Source organism: Equus przewalskii, chromosome 5 (assembly GCF_037783145.1).
Source record: "Equus przewalskii isolate Varuska chromosome 5, EquPr2, whole genome shotgun sequence".
In the NCBI taxonomy this organism is placed as follows: domain Eukaryota; kingdom Metazoa; phylum Chordata; class Mammalia; order Perissodactyla; family Equidae; genus Equus; species Equus przewalskii.
The window spans coordinates 67,608,847-67,631,843 of NC_091835.1; the positions used below are offsets into that span (position 1 = coordinate 67,608,847).

General features: G+C 41.0%; 2 protein-coding genes across 9 annotated transcripts in view; one reads left to right on the top strand and one right to left on the bottom strand.

Moving 5' to 3' along the window:
• SPMIP11 (sperm microtubule inner protein 11) overlaps positions 1-22,316 on the top strand; it is a 30,152-nt gene extending 7,836 nt beyond the window's left edge. For all 4 annotated transcript variants that reach the window (XM_070621169.1, XM_008539052.2, XM_008539054.2 and 1 more), the window contains 3 exons: positions 19,215-19,337; positions 21,542-21,686; positions 22,127-22,316. In XM_070621169.1, the coding sequence (XP_070477270.1) occupies positions 19,215-19,337; positions 21,542-21,686; positions 22,127-22,175 (317 nt within the window). In that variant the 3' untranslated portion in view covers positions 22,176-22,316. The remainder of the gene's footprint in view (positions 1-19,214; positions 19,338-21,541; positions 21,687-22,126) is intronic.
• The window catches only part of ADCY6 (adenylate cyclase 6), a 50,040-nt gene that overhangs the window by 7,014 nt on the left and 20,029 nt on the right, over positions 1-22,997 (bottom strand). For 2 of the 5 annotated variants that reach the window (XR_011540404.1, XR_011540403.1), the window contains exon 22: positions 2,962-3,197. Coding sequence is in view for 3 of the 5 variants with exons in the window: in XM_070621162.1 (XP_070477263.1) it covers positions 12,110-12,178 (69 nt within the window). In the remaining 2 variants the exon portion in view is untranslated. Of the gene's footprint in view, positions 1-2,935; positions 3,198-9,002; positions 12,179-22,997 lie in introns of those variants that run through there. The other 3 variants (XM_070621164.1, XM_070621163.1, XM_070621162.1) reach the window with 2 other exon arrangements.

Consider the following 22,997-nt stretch of genomic DNA (forward strand, 5'->3'; position numbering starts at 1 on the left):
AAACCAAAACAATCATTTGATTTGTTTTCTGTGCTTAAAACTGGAGTTACTGGTGAAAACTCAGTGCTAGGAGTCCATCCACATCTTATTTCTCCGAAGAAAACTAGGAAGTTTCACTTCTGGGACAAGAATTTAGTGAAATCACCATTTGACAAGGCAACAAGTTACCACTGGTCCCATCCTTCCAGGAGGCATCTTGAACTGAATTTGGCCCGTCTGACCCTGGAGTGTGGCTCACCTAATCAACACCCATAAACTCCTAACCACTAAGTACAGATCCCTGGTATAAACCTGCCACTAGTCATCCAGCTACAATTAATAAGTAGTATATAATCAAAGTAGAATGTAATTACAATAGAATCTCTCTTATCGGACAAATAGTTGGTCAGTTAATTTAACAAAAGTTTACATGGTAAATTGGAGAATCAAAAGATACGTACCTTATCCATTTTAGTTTCTCTTAATATGTATAACTATAGGTTCACTAGTTTTTTTTATATAGTGCCAGTTCCTTTTCTTTGAAAATATGTCTATTGGGGCTGGCCTGGTGGCATAGTGGTTAAGTAGGCATGCTCCACTTCGGTAGCCTGGCCTTCACAAGTTCAGATCCTGGGCGCAGACCTGTGCACTGTTCATCAAGCCATGCTGTGGCATCGTCCCACATACAAAATAGAGGACGATGGGCACAGATGTTAGCTCAGGGCCAATATTCCTCAGCAAAAAAAAAAAAGGAGAAGAAAGAAAAATGTGTCTATTGATGAGGACCGTGCCTTTTTTTCACCCTCAATTCTTCAGCTACAATTTCCGTTTGGATTTATTAAAGTGGAGTCAGGCATTTGCAAAGCAAACTTATTTTTTTATGAGTTTTATGATTTTCCTCAATCTTTTAATCTTCCTCATTTCTAATCAACCGATATATTTAAAAGTTATCTTTTAATTCTTTTTCAAAGTAATATTAAACATAAAGAATAGTGCTAAAAAGGCTTATAATGAAAAAATGAGTCCCTTGCCTCAGCCCTCTCACCTCCACTCTCCAGAGACGATCATTTTCAACTATTTTAGTTGTTTCTTTTGGCACTTGCCTTCCTACTTCTAAAGAAAATGTTTATATGCTATATATTGACTTATTCATTTGTGGTTATTATATATTGCCTTCCTGTTATGACAGTTAAGAATTTAGCTTTCTTATACCACACCCTATGCTTCCCCTCTCCCACTCTAGTTTTTCCAGGATAGTTATATCACAGTTTTAGGTTTGTGGTAGGCAAAATTCTAAGGATGACCCTCAGTGAACCTTGCCCTTGTATAGTCTCCTCCCCTTTGAGTGTAGGTGGAACTTCTGAATATGGCAGGTAACACTCTGGTGATTGTTACTTTATATAGAGAAAGGGAGATTATCCGAATGGACCTAATCTAATCACACAAGCCCTTTAAAAGCAGAGTGTTTTCTCCAGCTAACAGCAAAAGAAGAATTCAGAGATTAGAAGCATGAGCAGAATTTGGCACATCATTGCTGGCTTTAAAAATGGAAGGAGGCACATGCCAAGGAACGTGGGTGGCATTTAGGAGCTGACTGGCCTAGCTGACAGCGAGCAAGGCCTCAGTCCTATAACCACAAGAAACTGAATTCTGCCAACAACCTGAATGAGCTTGAAAATGGATTCTTCTCTCAAGCCTCCAAATAAGACCCCAGCCCAGCCAGCTCCTTGATCTCAGCCTTGTGAGAATTAGTCGAGTCTGCCCAGACTTCTGACTTAAAGAACTGTGAGATAATAAATGGATGTCGTTTGAAGCCACTAAATTTGTGATCATTTGTGATGCAGCAATAGAATGCTAATACAAGTTTAAATCCATATATATTTTTTAAAGATTTTATTTTTCATTTCTCCCCAAAGCCCCCCATTACATAGTTGTAGATTTTTAGTTGTGGGTCCTTCTAGTTGTGGCACGTAGGACACCGCCTCAGCATGGCTTGATGAGCGGTGCCATGTCCTCGCCCGGGATCCCAACCAGCGAAACCCTGGGCTGCCGAAGCGGAGGGTGCAAACTAAATGAGTAGTCGTATGGTCTTACAAATATGTAAAAATTTTTTGCTAGAGTTAAGAATTGCCACCGTATTTTCATTTGCTTGGTTGTCCAGGTAACTATTGTTACTTTTTTTCCCAGATACTTTGACAGCTCTGTCAAATGCCCAATGATATTTTTTCCAAACACTCAAGACACAAATCTGTCAACTTCACTTTTTCCCAAACTGCCTCTCCTACTCCAGTCTGGTGCATTGCTCTTGTCCTGGAACTTGCTTTTGCCTCTCTCTAAGGTTTTATTGCCTGTTTCCTGGATCCCATGTTTTCTTTCTTGGTTTACTGTCTCCCCTACCTGAAATATATCCTAGAATAGCTTCCTAAGAATGTGTAGGAGGTATATTTTTGAATCCAGAATGGTTTTATTCTACCCTCATACTTAATTGTCAGTTTTTCCAGATATGAAATGCTAGGTTTAAAATTACTTTCTGAGAATTTCAAAGGTATGTCTTTATTGTCCTCTAGTTTCCAGTTGGACTCCTTTGTGAGTGACTTATTTCTCTCTGGAAGCTTTTAATTTTCTTTTTGTTCCTTAGTGTTCTGCAATTTCGTAATGATGGAACTTGCTGTAGGTCTTTTTTCATTCATTGTGATAGATACTTCATGAGCTTTTTCAATCTGGAAATTTGCACCCTTCATTTCTGAGAAATTTTCTTTTATTATTTCTTAATTTATTCTCCACTTCCATTTGTCAGCTATAAAACCTCCTGAACTGATCCTGTAACTTCTTAATCTTTCTCTGTATTTTCTTTGGGTTTTTAAAAATTTACTCTTTGGGAGATTCCTCAATTTTATGTTCCAGCCTTCTGTGTTAATTATCTATTGCTGTGTAATAAATTACGCTAAGACAGAGAGACTTAAAACAACAAACATTTATTACCTCACAGTTTCTGTGAATCAGGAATACAGGAGCAGCTCAGTATGTGGTTCTGGCTCAGGGTTTCTCATGTGATTGCGGACAGGATGTCAGCAGGTGCTGCGTTCATCTTATGGCTGAAGGCCTCAGTTCCCTCTGGCTGTTGACAAGACATCTCAGTTTCTCACCATTCTCACCACCTATCCACAAGCTGCTTGAGTGTTCTCACATGGCAGCTAACTTTCCTCAGAGCAGGTGATCTGAGAGAGAGAGAGAGAAGGAAGCCACAGTCACTTTTTATGACCTAGTCTGAGAGGTGACTGTCACTTCCACCTTATTCTATTAGAAGAGAGAGAGTAAATCCAACCAACACTCAAGGGGAGGGAAATAGCTCTACTTCTTAAAGGAAGGAATATCAAAGAAGTTGTGGACATATGTGAAAACTACCACACCTTTGTATGAGAACGTTTTATTTTGGTTACTATGTTGTTTATTTCCAAGGGCCATTTTTGATGCTCTGGTTTTCCTTTTCCATATCTTCTCTCTTTTCTTCATGGATATTATACTTTATTTGAGTTCTCTTCTGTTCCGTGCCTTAGCTCTGTTTCCTCTAGGCCCTTTTTCCTATGAGTTTATTTTAGTCTCTATTTTTCTCATTGATGATTATCATTAAATAACTGATGATCCCTCGCTCTCTATTATAATTTAAGAATGAGGAAACTAAAAAGCTGACTGGGAGCTTATTGGGGGAGTTGTCCATTGTGGGCTTCACTGGGAGCTTTCCTCTGAATCTCTGTAGTTTCTCCAGGGAAGAACCCTGTATTGCTTTTCTGGGGATTGCTTGTCTGCTTGTCTGCTAGCATACTGGGACTGGGACAGGAGAAGGGGGTATAGAGAGTCTTAGAGGATCTATATTTTCACTTAGTCATCAGATTTTTAGTCGTACACCATATACCAGCCCTCACAGCAGGATTCACTGCAATGTCTCTTAGATTTAGTTCCTCCAAAGAAATCTTTTGCTTTTTTTCCAGTTTTATTGAGATATAATTGACATAAAACATTGTGTAAGTTTAAGGTGTACAGCATGTTGATTTGATACATTTACATATTGCAAAATGATTACCACCTTTGCATTAGCTAGCACCTCCATCATGTCATGGAATTACCATCTCTTTTTTGTGGTAAGAACATTTAAGACCTATTCTCTGAGCACCTTTGAAGTATATAATACAGTATTATTAACTATAATCATCATGCTGTACATTAGATCCCAGAATTTATTCATCTTATAACTTGAAGTTTGTACACTTTAACCAACACCTCCTCATTTCCCCCACCCCGAGCCCCTGGTAATCACCATTCTACTCTCTGTTTCTGTTAGTTCAGCTTTCTCAGATTCCACGTATAAGTGAGATCACACAGTATTTGTCTTTCTCTGTCTGACTTATCTCACTTAGCATAATGCCCTCAAGGTCCATCCATATTGTTGCAAGTCACAGGATTTCCTTCTTTCTCATGGCTGAATAATATTCTATTGTATATACGTACCACATCTTCTTTATCTATTCATCCATTGATGGACGCTTGGGTTTCCATATCTTGGCAATTGTGAATAATGCTGCAATGAACAGGAGAGTGAAGATATCTCTTCAGGATCCTGTTTTCATTTCCTTTGGCTGTATACTAGAAGTGGGATTGCTGGACAGAAATCTGTCTTCTCTTTGTTGATGCAGGGTGCTTTGCCTGGTTGTACCACTTGCTCCAGAGACTGAGTTTCAGTGACCACTTTACTGTTCTCAGACCTGTTCTTTACTCCTACCTTCTGTGGTACCTGTTACATTCTAAGGTTTGAGCCTCTCAGGTGAATTAGCTCAATTCTAGATGTATCCTCCACTACAGAAACTTAAGTTAAAATTTTCCCATTCTGGTACATTAGTTACCATCCCTCTATCCACTTTCCATTGTCCAAAAGATAATTCCATTGAAATATATCATCTGCGCTTGTCTCTTTGCTCTCCCTCTCTTTGCCTTTAAAGGTTAAAGCCATTATTGTTGTTGTTGTTATTTTGACGTCATTTTAGCAAATTTGAGAGGAAAGGGAAATAAACTTATATGATCAGTTAATCATTTTTAAAACTTTTTTTGGTGATATAATTTCAAAATTATAGAAAAGTTATAAGATTAGGACAAAGAACTTCCCTATACCTTTTACCCATATTAGCAATTGTTAATATTTGGCCACATTTGCTTTCTCTCTCTCTCCATATATATATAATTTATATATATAAATATTTTTTCTCAGCTAGTTGAGAATAAGTTGCTCATATTTTATCTCTTTACCTCCAAATATTTGTCTGTATTTCCTAATAATAACATTTTCTTAGATAACAACCCACAGTATAGGTATCAAACTCAGCAAATTTTAACACTGATACAATGCTATTATCTAATTATATATAGTCTATATTCCTATTTTGCCAATTGTCCCATTAATGTCCTTTAGAGTAAAATTTTTCCATCTATGATCAGCTTAAGGAAGAAGCATTGCATTTAGTTGGCATGCCTCATTAGTCTCCTTTAATCTGGAAGAATTCCTCTGCTCCTTTGTGTTTCTTGACATTCACCTTTTTAAATAGTACAGGCAAGACATTTTGTAGAATTTTTCTGAATTTGGGTTTGTCTGATGTTTCTCATGATGAGATTATTATTGGAATATTTTAGCAGGAATGAGCAACATTATGTCTTTGGTACGTAACATCAGGAAGCTCATGATGTCTATTTGTCCCATTATTGGTGATATTAACTTGGACCATTTGATTAAGGTGGGATTTGCCAGTTTTCTCCACTGTCAATCTATTTTATCTTTTTGTAAACAGTAAGATACTTTGAAAAAATGTAAATACACTCTATTCTTTTTTGTGTGTGTCTGTGAGGAAGATTGGCCCTGAGCTAACATCCATGCCACTCTTCCTGTATTTTGTATGTGGGATGCCACCACCGCATAGCTTGATGAGCAGTGTATAGGTCCATGCGTGGGATCCGGACCTAGGAACCCCAGGCTGCCGAAATGGAGTGCACCAACTTAACCACTACACCACCAGGCTAGCCCCAAATATACTATTCTTCATCAACATTTCACCCACTAGTTTTAGCATCTATTGATGGTTCACTGTGCATCAATTATTTCTATGATTGTTGCAAAATAGTAATTTTCTAGCTCAAGTCCATTTTAAGTCAAAGTTTACAATTTAAGTTTTATTGGGTTTTTCCAAAACGTTCATCTTAGCTTTTATACAAACCACTGATCTTTTTTGTTTTTTTCCTTCTTCTTCTCCCCAAAACCCCCCAGTACATAGTTGTATATTCTAGTTGTAGGTCCTGCTGATTGTGCTATGTGGGACACTGCCTCAGCATGGCCTGATGAGCGGTGCCATGTCCGCGCCCAGGATCCGAACAAGGCAAAACCCTGGGCTGCTGAAGCAGAGCACGTGAACCCAACCACTCGGCCATGGGGTTGGCCTCCACTGATCTTTTTCTAAAAACACATATTACATTAGTTTAAATAATATTCCATTAAATTACAAAATTGCAATCACAAACAAAGTAAAACCAGCATAAATTGTTTGGAGAAAAAAACCACGACTCTTGGTAAGCATACAGTTCAACTTGGGGCAGAAGTATGCAAATATGCTAGAGAGTAGCTCTTGGCTGCAACTGGAGTGTCACTGGCATCTTTTCATATGTTTTTTAGAGAAAGTGGAGAACATTAATTAATCTAGCAAGCCTATTAAATAGAGCTTCTTTAGGAGAGCTTCTACTTTATATAGTATTGAGCTATTGACATTTAATGTGAATATTATGTTTTCTCTTATACATACATACATACCTATGATAAAGTTTAATTTTTAAATTAGGCACAGTAAGAGATTAACAACAGTAACTAATAGTAAAATAGAACAATTATCAAAAAGTACTATAATAAAAATTACTGTAGATAGCAAACAGCATACGGTTTCTTTTCTTTCCTTATTACTAAGTTGATAATTTTCATCTTTTCACTTAAAGGAAGCACTTTATAGCTCCTCTTTGGCGTATACAAATTGCCAGCATCACTACTCTAGCGCTTTGGGGCCATTAAGAAAAATGAGGGTTACTTCATACAAGCACCATAATACCAAGATAGTGGATCTAAGTGACTCACGGGCAGGTAACATATACAGTGTGGATATGCTGGACAAAGGGATGATTTTATCATGCTACTCAGAACCCCAGAAAATTTAAAACTTATGAGTTATTTGTGGAATTTTCCATTTAATATTTTCAGACTGTGGATGACCGCAGATAACTTAAGACCACGGAAAGTGAAACTGTGGATAAGCGGGGGACTACTGTACTGGCGTAAGGACTGACACATAGATCAATGGAATAGAATTGACAGTCCAGAAATAAACCCTTACATTTATGGTAAATTGATTTTCAACAAGAGTGCCAAGACAATTCAATGGGGAAAGAATAGTCTTTTCAACAAATGGTGCTACAAAAACTGGATATTCACATGCAAAAGAATGAAATTGAACCCCACCTCACACCATATACAAAAATTCACTCAAAATGGATCATAGACATAAATGTAAGAGCTAAAAGTTTGAAACTCTTAGATGAAAACTGTAAGAAGAAAAATCTTCATGACCTTCAATTACGCAATGGTTTCTAAGATACAACACTGAAACTATAAGTGACAGAATGAAAGACAGATAAATTGGGTTTCATCAAAATTAAAAATTTTGTGCTTCAAAGGACACCATCAGGGCCAGCCCCCTGGCCCAGTGGTTAAGTTCGCACTCTCCACTTTGGTGGCCCAGGGTTTCGCTGGTTCAGATCCTGGGCGCAGACCTAGCACCGCTTGTCAGGTCATGCTGAGGTGGCATCCCACATAGCAGAACCAGAAGGAGCTACAACTAGAATATACACTATGTCCTTGGGGGGTTTGGGAAGAAGAAGAAGAATAAAAAGGAAGATTGGCAACAGATGTTAGCTCAGGTGCCAATCTTTAAAAAATAAAGGACACGATCAAAAAGTGAAAAGATGTTTTTTGTAAATGTTTTGATTACAAGACAGATTTAAGATAAATATAGACTCTTATTAAATCAGTAATCATGAGAGAAAATTAAAGTTGTTAAATAGTTGCATGACAAAAGGCTGTGAGCCCAGATAATTTTGATAAAAATTTTTTCAAAATTTTAGGACACAAATAATTTAATTCTTAAAAGCACAGAAGACAATGAAAATAATCAACTTTACCATACTAACACAAAACTGGTAAAATAACATAAAACATAATACAGAATTATACCCATCAACCAATGAAAATATAAATGGACAAATCCTATTAATAGATCAAATTCAAGAATATATTAAAGACAATCATCTACCATCAAGTCATCTACCATCTGGAATACAATGATGATTTAATATTAAGGAATAGATTATATAATACACACACCTATGTCAAATTAAAGAGATATATAGAACTATCTCACTGGAAATGAAAGAGACATTTGATATATTTTTTAAAGGCTTTGTCAATTAAGAATAAAAGGATGTTCCTCAGCATAATAAAGACCTCCCACCTCATATCATACACAAAAATAAATTACAGATGGATTAAAAAGTTATATAGAACAAAACTGTAGAAATATTAGAGGAAAACATTTTCGCAATCTTAGCGTGGTTTTGGAAAACTTTCCTCATAGGACGTAAAGCCCAGAAGCCTAAAAGAAAAGATTACAATTTTTGCTTAAAACAATTGTAAATTGTGTATCAAAGACATTGTGTATCAAAGGCAAGAAAGAGACTAAGAGCAAATATTTGCCATATATAGGTGTATGTGTATATAAACATACATCTATGTAAGTATAAACCCTTATTAAATCATGAGAGAAAAACACGCACATATATAAATACACACGTGCATACATGTGTTCATATGTATGATGCATATATATAATAATATTCAGAACATATAAAAAGCTCCCAAGTAAAGCACCAAACCAGACCCTTTCTCATCCAATGTCAGATATTTATTTATTGGGAACTGATTGTGCCAGGCAGTGTGTTAGGCACTGGGAATACAACGGTGACTAACACAGAAAATAAACAAGTAAATAAATGAACAAGATATTCACAGATTATAATAAGTGCTGGGAAGGAAATAAGGAGGACAATGCAATAGATCAGAAGTTATAAACCTGTGGCCAGAAGGCCAGACTCAGCCTGCAGAGTGCTTTTATAAAAATTTGGACCAACATTTAAAAATCAGATTTATGTAAAACCCACATTTCTGACTTCTCTTAAAAAAATTAGAACTGGCCACCTTGACCCTAAATTCCCACATGACCACAATCAGCCAGAGCGAAATAGCAGCTTCCCCTCTAGATGGGACAGGTGTCTTACTCAGTTTGCTTTGCTCATAAACCTTATCTCCCTGGCTGTTTATACACAGCTGAGTTTGCACATCCAATGATGGAGAATAACTTGGGGAGGCCCACCTTAGACAGAATAATCAAAGAGATAACATTTGAGCAACACCCTGAAGAACGAGAACGAGCCAGCCATGTGTACAGCCAAGGCTAGAGCTTCATCTTCATAAAAGCACATTTCAAAATCTAGAGGCAATTCAAGGCCAAAACTGTAACAAAGCACCTCCAACTCCCACTTTGATCACAGACTGCTTTCACTGCATCCCAGCCAGAAGCCTGTAACTCTTCTCCCATTTCTGACAAGCCATTTTAATTGTGCACATCCTGGAATATCTATGCACTCTGCCCATCACCCATGACCTCATAACAACAGGAACCTTAGAACAATATTTCTGGTGCTACTGCCCTTTCCACAAAGACGTTCAAGCAACTTGGCTACCCTCTGCCAAGTTTGGCTTCAACAATGTCATTCAGGCTTCCACCTGAAAATTCCATTCAACGGTAATTATGTTCTATTCCTAGGATTCCCTTCAAGCTACTTGAACTGCCCCAGAGCTAAAGTCTGGGCCCACCTGGCTGAGGTCTAGGGCACGTAGGCTGACTCTAGGAGCTCAGCATGAAGCTATGAAACTCCAGGGAGTTGAAGTGTTGAGCTCCAGGGGAACCTGTCAAGACAAAAGTGCGTGTATTTGGCTCTCCTAGGACATTTAGTCTTCCTAGGATGATTAGTACCATAATCACAGATCTCAAGTGGGCACTCAGGACTGCCTGACAATCCTATTATATATCCCTAGTCACTCTCCTACTCCTCAAGGCAACTGTTTCACATCTCTCTCCTTGAGTTTCTAAAATCCCTCTTCCATTCTTACCCTGAGGTGATCACTTCCTTGCTCCTTATTTCACTAAGAAAATAGAAGTGATCAGAAGAAACTTTCCATCGTCACATCTAACGTTGTACCTTCCCTCTGGCACAGTGAGTGAACTGATTCCATTTGTGTACTGGATCCCATCCCGTCTCACCTACTCAAGGATTTTGCTCCCAAAATGATCCCCCTCTCCCTCAGTTTTTTCACTCTTCCTGGATCATTTCTATAAGTACACAAATGTGCTGTAATCTCTTCCATCTGGAAAAAAATGAAAAAAGGAAAAGAAAGAACCCTCTCTTGACGACAGGGTCCCCTCAAGCTATTGTCCCCATTCCTTTCTCCACCATGCTTTCCGGCCCCCCCCCCACCACCACCACCACCCCTGACTATTCCAAAACTCCTGGAAAGAGAAGTTTATACTCATCAACTAGAGAAAAACAACAATGCTGACTGGCCTCACTTTAAATTCATGATCACTGAACTCAAGCGGCTGCTTAGAAGTCAGACTACATTTCCTTGTTCCATGCACTCTCTCACTCTCCTGGAGACCCCTTCATACCTTCTCCTCTTTCCTCAAATCTCCAACACCTCCTCCCCTATTCTCACTCTCAGATAATGGCTTACCTTATAGTTCACAGAGAAAACAGTAGCAATTGGAATATAATTTCTATAACCCCTCACAAACCACATCTATCCATCTACCTGCATTTACACTCATATATGTCTTCTTACAATGAATGGTTCATGCACCCTCCACTTGTGCATCAGACCTTATCTCATTGACTATTCAAGGACACTACTCCAATATTCTTTGCACTCTATTGCATCAATTTTTCCATCTCTGATCGCTCCTATCTGCATACATACATACTATAATTTCTTCCATCTTAGACAAAGCCCTACATTTTCTATTTCCCTGCCCCCCCATACAGGAAAATTCCTCAAAAATGTTGTCTGGTCTTGCTGTTTCCAATTCTTCTCCTGCCAGTCTCTCTTGAACTCATGCCAATCAGGTTCTTGCCCCCCCACGCCAATGATCTAGTCATCAATGCTCGTATCCAGTCATCATGTTGCTAAATTAGACGGTAAGCTCTTAGTTCTCATCTTATTTAACATATCAACAGAAAAATACATCAGGGCTCAGATGGTTCTGAAACCTAATGCTGCTGAGGTTGCTTGCAACATATGGTCAGCTGGTAGAGGCTTGGGCCTGTGGACCACCATAATGGGGAACTTACCTCATAATTTTCTATCACTTTAGAACTGATTTGGGAAAGTATGTATGGATAAAATACAGCATCCTATTTGGCTCTTAGCAAGCCCATATCTACCTTGCTTACCCCAGTCTTTCTAATCCCAATTTTTACATCCACTAATTCAAGGAACCCACAGTTCCTGACTCTATGCTCACCCTTAGTTCCACAACCCAAACGATCTTGCAGGACTCTGATTTGTAATCTACGCTTGTCTTCAGAATGATTCTCTGGCCCCACTCTCTCTGGCGGATTTCGTCTTGTTCATACATTCACTCCGGTGGCTTGACCCTTTCCTATCCAGCTGCACTAGTACTTCAGCTTGTTCTCCATGCTCAAATCAGCCACAATCTTACTTGGCCCTTGAGCTGGGGCTTTAACAGCAGCCATAAAAATAAACCTAATAATACCAACACTTTCATTCTTAACGCTCTTACTATAGAGATATTTTTAAGACATTCACAATTTTTCTTTGAAGAAAGATAGGGTTTTTTTCCTCCTAGTAGGTGTGAGTGTATTAACATTCTACTCAGAGGCCCACTCAAGCTTTCCTTATTATAGTCATAATGAAGACTCATAGAGTTGAGTCAACATATGTAACCAAATATTCTGCCAGTCTCTGCCTCCTTCCTTTCTTTTCCTCCTGAAAAAGAACCAAAAGAGGAAGACAGGGTGTGAGGAGCATACTTTGGTCTACCCTTGACTTCATAAACTCAGTTTTATCAGGTTCCCAGAGTTGTTCAGATTCATTGTGCCTTAGTTGCCTTACCTGTAAGTGGAGATAATAATGCCTTCCTTATAGATTAGTTGTGGAGATTAAATGAAATAATGTATGTAATACACCTAAGGCCTAGCACATAAAACTGTACAACAAATGATTGGAGGAAAAGTTATAAGCCATAATAAGCAAGTTACTATTTACATATGTAATATGTACCTTTCCTATGACTGGAATATCTTTGTCCACTTTTCAAAATATACTTGCCAGGACAGAGTACCTGGGAAGCAATATTTTTAACCATAAGATTCCTTGAGAAGCAACAAATGCTGGCTGGCTTCAAAGGCTATTTCATCCAGGCCCTGAAAGAGCCTGGTCAATTACAGCTGCCCACAGAAGAGCATCCCTGACCAGAGACCAGAACTCTCATGTCCACCAATCAGTAGATTCCTGCCCCTCCCGGACTCACCTTTCCTAATCCTAATACTGGTGGCCCCTGCAGGTTCAGCCCAGCTTCCAGAGTTCATTCACATTATGCCCTGGTCTCTTGAGTGCCTAAGCTTTCCCTTCTCTGTCCTGCCCAGGAGAGCATGGCCCTATATCTGTCCTTTCCTGTGCTGAATCTACTTCACAACCTGCTTTGAACCCTATTCTCCTATCTACTCTTAGCTTCATACCTGGACACTCCTCTTGGTCCAGGAGTGTCTTGGTCTTGATTTCAGACAAATTCCCTCTTATCTGGCCCTTTGCTGAGACAACTCCCCTGCCTTGTTATATGAAAACCCTAGGTCAAACTAGCCCTCATCATAACACAAATCTACACTCAGGGCATTGCCTACTGACAGGAGTCTCAGAGGCAAATCAATGGGGGTGGGTGGTAGGAAGAGATTATGCTTGTTCTTGTCTTGAGACAATTGAGACAAATGACCTCTTCCTGCCAGACTTTCTAGTGACTGCCTCCTAGCCATAAGCACAGTTACCTCCAAGCTCTGCACCTCCAAAGGGCCTCACTCCTCCACTGCTGCCTTCATCATTCCTCTTCCCAGAGGCATTCAGTAACGAGTCCTCAGAGGTGCCCTTACTTCCAAATGAATCACCAAAGAAAGATTAAATTTCAAGTCTTTCGTAAAAGCTGAGCACATCTCACTTGTGTTCTCATTTTCTGGATCCTGTCAAAGGATATAATAGGTAGTTTTCCCCACCTTGCCTGGAATGTCCTCTGCTCAATCTTCTAGGTCTTCTGACCTCTCCAAGCTCCTGTTTGGTGACCCACTTGTTAAGAGACAGCTGGAGATGCCATTCTTAGACTCCAGCAGAGGGCAGTGTAGTTCTGGCTTTTCAAACAGGAACATGAGCTTAATCAGCCAAGAATGAACCTGGCCAAAGCCTCTGAGCCTCTCTGCCTTTCCAAATGGATAAACCTACTGAAGTTATAAAAATGTATCTTGGAAACAACCCATACATCTCATAGCTGCTACACACCATCATCCCCTATCTACGTGAAACTAAAGGGAGAAGATACTCAAGCTACTTATAGCTACAATCTGTCAAAGCCTAGGGAGTGGGCACCTCCAAGGTGGGTGACTGTGTCTGTAGTGGCAGCAGATAGGCCACTCTTTCCACAGAGGCTCAGCTTTTCCCCACTGGTTTTCCCCACTAGGACTGGTCCAATCCACTGCAGAGTGGCCCACCAGGTTCGAGCCCTCTCGGCCCGGCCGCTGCTGGCAATAGGAAATATTCCACATTTCAGGGAAGCTCAGGGAGGCAGGGATCTACCTCTGGGACAAGGTAATGATATCATGTCCCCCACCCAATTCAAGGTTGTTTCAGGATAATCAGACACCCTTGACAGGTCCCCCATTGAGCTGTACACAGGGGAACCCATCAGAGGCTGGTTCTATCAGTCCATGTTTTCCCTTAGTCTTTATTCTTTCCTTAAAGTCCTGATTAGATGATTTCAAGAGCCATTTAGTGTAGTGGTTAAAAGGATGGGCTCTGAAGCCAAACTGCTTGGGTTAAACTCATGTCTCTGCTGTATGCTAGTTATGTGACCTTGGGCAAATTACTAAACTTCTCTGGGCTTCTGTTTCCCCATATGTAAAATAAGATAGTAATAGTACCTACTTTTTATAGTTGTGCTGAGCTCATTCACTAAGTACTAGCTCTTTTTATCACTGTTATCTCTAGAAGATCCACATAGTCCATTTTATATCAGCAGTCTACAACCAACACTACGCCTCTCTGTTTCCTTGTGCCCTATCTACTTCCCCTGTGCTCAGGATCCTGAACAAGGGCACCAGTTTGAGGAAGATATTCTGGACATGGAGGCAAAGGAATTACCCCCATATGTAAAATGTGCCCTGGGGATTGGTCTGGTTCCCTGGGCTCATGCTCCTGTCCACTTCCTTCCAAAGCACTGACAATTTCTTTGTATCAGGGAAGCAATAAGTGCAGGATAGCCTTCCAAACACACTTCAGCCAATTTCAGTCCATCCTAATGCTCCAGCCAACTTCATGGGATTAAAGTCCAGCATCTGATAGGACCTCCTAGACAGGAGTCATTTTTTATGTACAATACTACAACATTTTCTCTTGAACTGGTTTTGTATGAACTTCTAGTCAGGGTGGTATTACTCTGCTTGCAGCAACACCAACTTCAAGACAACAAGTAATGTGTGTGACATATTATCACCACTATGTACTATGTTTTGGCATCTTAAACAGGCAAGTGCTGTCACCTGGAAGTCAGAATTCTGCGAACCTGAGGTAGACTCAGGCTAAAAATTCTTCAACCTGAAAACATTTTGGCAAATCAGCCCTGGTTCCAACCACCAGAGGCAACGATGGGCAAAGAAGTGGACACATGAGATTTTGCAACCACCCCAGTGGCCCTGAGAAGCCTATAATATTGAGAAATCTACAGCATTAATTTGGATAAGTGGAAAATCCACCCAAGTACTTTTGCACCACCCCAGATGTCCTTCATGGTCCATTCAAAGCATTAAATGTGGTCTTATGACAACTTCCAATTTATGGCCTAGCTCTAGAAGAAGCTGTCAGGGCCCTTCATATCTGTTTACCACAAAAAACCATATGGAACATAATATTAACTGGGTAGATAGAAAACTTCTGTTATACCGTCTACCAACAAAATGATGGATTCATCTACCTTGCCACAGTAGAATTTGCTTATGAAGAGCTCATTGCATCTCTCCACCTAGAACATGCCCTTTCATAGTAGCTATGGCATGATTCTCACCTACCTCTCACCACCCTTCACCTCAGGTGGCTTCCAAAACTTGGCAGCTTGGGGAAGCTATGGGTTACCAAAAATATCTTGCAGCTTGCCAAAAACTGATGTGAGGAGTATGCCAACTGGTGTTTGATTCAGGAGAAAGGTATCCAAGTGAGTGATATTGTCCAGCACACCTCCAAGCACGTGGTAACCATCCATATGGGAAGCTGGAAGCGTACTACTTGGAAACTGAGATAATAGAGAACATCATCTGGCTGTACCCTTAAGGACGATCAGTCTGAGGCCTCAGGACCTGGTAAAGAGCTCCCACTGTCACCTGCACCCAGAAGAATAATTACTCACAGTCCAGGTCCCATTGCTTACTAGGAATATGCTCTTTCTCCTCCATCTACATCTACTTGGCCATGGACATTCTGCCACCCCCACCTTGCCCAAAGTCAAACAACCAAATTCAAATGACACTGCTTCCAAGAACTGGCCCCTCATTGCTGTAACCTGTAATGAAGTACAAATCAGCCCGCTGGTTCAGTCCAGGCTTCCAGAGCTCTATACTCTACCACTTCTCCAAGTCCTCAACTGTTGAGGGAGAGGATTCAAACAGTGCCCCACTCTAGTGGTGTCATTATCTCAGATAGATAATGTTAAAGCAGATTTCCATTGAAGTGTAAAAGGAAGGGAGGAGGGGAAGAAATAATGAATGAGCAGGGCCAAGCCAAGAAGAAGGGGGAAAGCAGGAGCTGGGGAAGAGCTCTAGAACAGAAGTGGCATCCACACCCTCCACAGTGATCTCAACAACAACTTCCAGAGAGAATGGCAAACTTTGATTCAGTTCCTGACAAGCTTAGGATTCTGAGATGCAAGCCAAATGCAGCCTACTTAAGCAGAACATGAATTTCTTAAAAGAACATTTGGTGGGATTACATCAAACTAAAAAGCTTCTGTACAGAAAGGAACAATCAACAAAATGAAAAGGCAACCTACAGAATGGGAGAAAGTATTTGCAAACCATATGTTTGATAAAGGGTTGATACCTAAAATGTATAAGGAACTCCTATAACTCAATAGCAAAAAAAAAAAAAATCCAATTAAAACATGGGCCGAAATCTAAATAAACACTTCTCCAAAGACACACAAATGGCCAAGAAGTATATGAAAATATGCTCAGCATCACTCTTCATCAGGGAAATGCAAATAAGACTCGCACAATGAGATATCACCTCACACTTGTTAAAGTGGCTATTATCAAAAACAAAAGGTAACAAGTATTGATGAGAATGTGGAGAAAAAACCCTTGTACACTGTTGGTGGGAATGTAAATTGGTACAACTACTATGGAAAATGTTATGGAGGTTCCTCAAAAAATTAAAAATAGAACTACCGTATGATCCAGCAATCCCATTTCTGGGTACTGAAATCATGATCTCAAAGAGATATCTGCACTCCCATATTCATTGCAGCATTATTCACAATAGCCAAGACATGGAACCAACATAAATGTCCATCACCACATGAATGGATAAAGAAAATGTAGTATATACATACAACGGATTATTCAGCCTTAAAAAAGAAGGAAATCCTGCCATTTGCAACAACATGGATGAACCTGGAAGACATTATGCCACATGAAATAAGCCAGACACAGAGGACAAATACTACATGATACCACTTATATGAGGAATCTAAAATAATCAAATTCATAGAAGCAGAGAATAGAATGGTGGTTACCAGGGGTTGGGGGGAGGAAGAAACAGGGAGGTAGTAGTCAAAGGGTACAAAGTTTCAGCTATACAAGAAGAAGTCCTAGAGATCTAGTGTATGACATAGAGCCTATAGTTAACAATACTGTATCGGATACTTAAAAATATGCTAAGAGGGTAGACCTTATGTTAAATGTTCTTATCACAAAATAATAACAAGGAGGATGGGAGGAAATTTTTGGAGGGGATGGACATGTTTATGGCATAGATTGTGGTGATGGTTTCACAGGTGTATACTTATCTCCAAACTCATTAAGTTGTAAATATTAAGTATGTACAAGCTTTTGTATGTCAATTATAAAATGTAGTTTTTTGTGTTTTTTTGGAGGAAGATTAGCCCTGAGCTAACATCCGCCACCAATCCTGTGCCCATCTTCTTCTATTTTATATGTGGGACGCCTGCCACAGCATGGCTTGATAAGTGGTGGGTAGATCCGCGCCCGGGATCTGAACTGGCGAACCCCGGAGCCTCCGAAGTGGAGCATGCAAACTTAACCACTGTGCCACTGGGCCGGCCTCTAAAATGAAGTTGTTTTTAAAAATATATATTAGGAAGCATATAAAAGCTGTAGAAAGAACAGAGAACCAAGCTTGGAAGATAGTAACCAGAAACAATGTTCAGAATCATGCTGCAGACCTGATTGGGCCTAGACTACTGCATTCAGTGCTGTGGTGGGTACTGACTGGCAGCAAGGACACTGGACTGTGGATACTGCTGCTAGAAACAAGATGCAGATTCACTGCTGCAACTTCCCATCAATAGAAGACTTTACATGGGCCCTGCTTCTTTGCAACCTCATCTTTGATTCAAAATCTGAAGCAGATGTGATTGGCCACATCAAAACTCTTTGCCCATGCCCTAGCTGCAAAAGAGGCTGGGTATCTTAGTCTGTTCGGGCTGCTATAACAAAATACCATAGACTGGGTGGCTTACAAACAACAGAAGTTTATTTCTCACAGTTCTGGAGGCTGGAAGTCCAAGATCGGGGTGCCAGCATGATCAGGTGAGGGACCTCTTCCAGCTTGCAGACTTCTTGTTGTATCCTCACAGAGCAGAAGAGGCAAGGGAGCGCTCTCAGGCCTCTTTTATAAAGGCGCTAATTCCATTCATGGGGGCTGAGTCCTCATGACCTAATCACTTCCCAAAGGCCCCACCTCCAAATACCATCACCTCAGGCATTAAGTTTTCAACATATTAATTTCTGGGGGACAACAAACATTCAGACCCTAACAGTGGGTAAGGAACATCTGGTCTGTTCAGCCTCTATAGTGATATATAGGTTTTGCCTCAGAGGGGATTCCCAAATCCCCATTAAGAATGCTAGGTCTACACTACACCACTCTACCCTACCCTACCCTACCCTATCGTACCTTATCTTACACTACATTTCCAGGCCCATTCCCTGTTCCTCTCCACTTTACCCAGCACTAATCAGGATCCACATCAATAGCAAGCTCTCTGAGACCTCTCTAATGCTTCTAACAAACACACTTGCTATCCTGCTGCCTGAAATGCTTTTCCTGATACTATGTCCCACAAACTCTTATCCTTCAAGATTTGGCTCAAGCATAACTTCCTCTATTAGACCAATTGAAGCTCAGCAAATATGCGATTCCCAGGAAAGGAGTGTCCATCCAAATAAGGGGCCTTTTTCACCTGCACTAACCCTAAGTATCTGTCAATATCCTGATTCCAGCAGGAGGCCTCTCAAAACCCAGGAGTCAGGGAGGCACAAGAGAGTGGTGAGGGAGGTCTCATGATCACTGGGTTCTCCCTCCCTCCCCTCTGTCATAGGCATTGTGATTTGACTCCTGAGATCCTAAGAATCAGATTTGAGTGGCTAGGAGAGATCCCTGCCGTGTGCCTGGTTACCACAGAGACCAGAAATTCAGAAAAACAAATAGCCCCAATTGCTATGTACTCAGAGCTGCTCTATTCTCATTTCAGACCAGAGGGAACTGGTACCTGCTAGGCTTCCCCCTATTATCTCAGAAGATGGGAATTATTCCGTGCACCAGAATAGCCACACAAGGTACCATGAAGCTGTACAGAAGGTGTTGTTGAAGACATGTAAGTATCTTGGAGTGGGCACCGTGCTAGGGGCAGAAGAGTTACATCTGAGTTCCTCAAGAATGGATGGGATGTCGTGGGGCACAGTTATAGGGCAGGGGGAAAAAAAGAGCCAAGAATAAAGACTGAGAACAAGAGGGAGAGAGGAGACTTGAATGGTGCAGCGAGCAAGATAAAATTTGCGTCAGACTTGGAAGCAGAAGATCCAAGTTGAGTCCTACTTCTGCCTCTTTTAAGTGTCTCACTTTTAGGTGGTCACTTATCCTTTACTAACCTGTTGCCTCATTCATTTAAAAAGAAAGCAAAACAAAAACCAGAAAATGCCTGCTCTACCAATCTTACGGAATTCCTGTGCAGATCAAAACAAAAATGAGACAATTTACAAAAGTACTTTGTCCATTATTGTGTGCTATGCCTGGAAGGAGTGGTAGACCAAGCACTAGCTTTGGAATTTGAACTGAGTGTAAACTCCAAACAAGTTGTGTGACCTTAGGCAACTTCCTTTAACTACTTAACCTCTCTGAACCATCTGAAAATGGGAACAATATTCTAGCATTGTTGTGAATGTTAGAGAAAATGTACATTTAAAAAAGCATCTAGGGGCCAGCCTGGTGGCACAGCAGTTAAGTTCCCACGTTCGCTTCGGCAGCCTGGGGTTCGCCGGGTCAGATCCCTGGTGTGGATGTACACACCACTTGTCAAGCCATGCTGTGGCAGGCATCCCACATATAAAGTAGAGGAAGATGGGCATGCATGTTAGCTCATGCCACTGATACATGCAATTTGTAGGAACCTCCAGGGAATTATGCTGTGTAAAGATAGCCAATCCCAAAACAATCACATACTGTATGATGACATTTATACAACATTCTTAAAATGACAAAATTATAGAAAAAATGCATTGTGGATTACGAAGGTGGGGTGGTATGGCTATAAAAGGGCAACAGGTGATGAAACTGTTAATATCCTGGTTGTGATATAGTACTGTAGTTTTCCAAGATGTTACCCCTGGCAGGAAATGGGTAAAGGGTACACAGGATCTCTGTGTATCATTTCTTACAACTGTATATGAATCTATAATTATCTCAAAATTAAAATTTAATTTAAAAAACTAAAATACTTTCAGAAATTAAAAAAGACATATGCATGAAGAGGAGTATCTAAGAGTTATTTCTAATAGCAAACTTTTAAAAAGCTTATCATCAATTAATAGGAAAACAACTAACTCAAAAATGTAACATCTAGGGCCAGCCCCATGGCCAAGTGGTTAAGTTCACGCACTCTGCTTCAGTGGCCCAGGGTTTCACCGGTTTGGATCCTGGGCGCCTCTTGGACGTGGCACCACTCATTAGGCCATGCTGAGGTGGCGTCCCACATGCCACAACTAGAAGGACCCACAACTAAAAATATACAACTATGTACTGGGGGGATTTGGGGAGAAAAAGCAGAAAAAAAAAAAAAAAAGATTGGCAACAGTAGTTAGCTCAGGTGCCAATCTTTAACAAAAAAGTAACATCTCAATGGTATATTAGGGATTTATCCAAAAAAAAAAAAAAACATTATTAAGACTATATAGCCAGAATATTAGGCCATAATTCTAAGTTTAAAAAACATTCAAATTTTATATACTGGTATAATTCGATTTATCCAAATAAAGAGCGAAAATACAAAAAAAAATCTAGGTAAGTCTGATATTTCAAAATTTTAAAAACACCTAAAACCACATTTAGAACTTGACAGGCACTTGATAAATAGTATCTATTAGCAGTATCTAACCATGAGGTGGTATCATTGCTAAGTTTCAGAGAATTACCTGGAATGAGCAAAGAAAAGAATTATTTCAGAGAGGAGGGAAGGGAATGAGGATGATTAAGCCCAGAAAAAGAAAAAACGAACCAGTGGACCCATCTTGCACATTTCCCAAGTGATTTGACTTCTTGCTTTTCCATCACCTTAGCACTTGGGGAAAGCGTTCTTGGAAATGGGCTTCATAGCAGAAGTAAAAACCAAGACTCATTCAACTGACCATGAAGGGTGTGAGATGCTAGAATGAGGAAGTGAAGCTGGGTGTGGTGACCACATTCCAGGACTTCTCAGCACGTGGTCAGGCCCAGTTGCTAGGTTGGGCTTGTGCTGCCCTGAGGCACAAAAGGGAGCAGAGAACTCGAAGAAATTGGATAACCTGCCCTTCCCCAACCATTCAGTCCCCAATCAGGTCTTCAGAGTCCCCTTGACTGATGCTCAGAACTTCAGCTTCTGGCGGTCCCACCATCCAGGAGTGCGCCCAGAGGAAACCATGCCATGGATCCGGGGCCCCCGCCACTGCCTCATTAAAAGCCCAATGGCCAGGTGAGGCTGGGAGGAGTAAACGTGGGGAGATCAAGAGAAGTATTCCCTTCTCTCACTTAGATCCTTAGAGACTGTTTCATCTCTACTCAGAGTTAGGGACTAGAAGAGGAAGTTTCGGTCTTACCAGGGAAAATTGGCCGCAAAATCTAGGCAGTGGTGGCTTTCAAAGGAGTTAAAGATTTGTCTGTGTCCTTGTTTTGCCTTGTGGATGTGAGTTCTGGGCAAGCACAAGACAAGTGTCTCTAGCATTCCTGTGGGAGGCTGGAGATGTTTCCACTCCCTTGGTTGCTGCCTCCCCACCCCTCCAACCACCATCCACTGGCAGTAGCCCTACCTCCTCATGACTACCCCTGCCCATTCTGGCCTGAGGCAGACTTGGGACCCTCTCCCCAGCTCCAGCCTGGCCTGGCTGAATTTAAGACCCTCTCTGTCTGTTCCAGGTTTATGGATCACTGTATTCTCAGCGACAGAACCTTCAGTCTGTATTGAGCAGGATGTATTTGCAGAAGAACAAGATAGACTGTGGAAGGAGGACAAAGAAGGGGAAAGAGGGAGAAGGTGCCCTGGTTCCAATGGCTGACTAACGGGAGGAGGGGATCAAGAAAGCAGAGTAAACAGATTGGACTAGAAGTCATTTGTGTGCACTGGAAGTCTGGGTGAGGGAAATTATTCCAATGCCCAAATTCCTGTGAGATCAGGTGTGAGAGAGACTCTTGAACGAGCCAGAACTTGGCATTTGGTTTGGGAGGGGCCAGGACACTGGAAAGACCACCACAGGTGGTCCTGACTTCATGCATGCAGGAGTCAGAGTAACAGATCTGGGAAGACACACACTAGTCCTCATGATGGTGAAGGGCCTGGAGTAGTCATGCTCCCTGAAGACACTGCAGCTTCACAATGGCAGGGAGAAAACCAGAGGAAGCCCTCTGGCGACAGACAGGAGAGGTCCACAGAGCCTTCCGGCAGGAGGCTGCCTCCTACACCAGGCTCTGCCACTTCTGACCCAACCCAGAGCCCAGAACAGCTGCAGAGAACAGGGAATTTTACAAAGAGTTTGATTTTATTGATATTTAAATATATTAAATATTTCACTGAAATACATGGTACACCACCCTCCCCCCCTCCCACAGTGGTTACATTATAAAACCAAAGTCCATGGGCCTCCCACCCACTGACTCCCCCACCAACGGTGAGGAAGGGGGCAATGGTAGCCCAGCTAAGGGCATGGCTGGCACTGTGGTGTGGGAAGCCAGGGTGTGGACAGGCCCCTCCCACCTGGCAAGAAGCAGAGATAAGTCACCCAAAACTGAA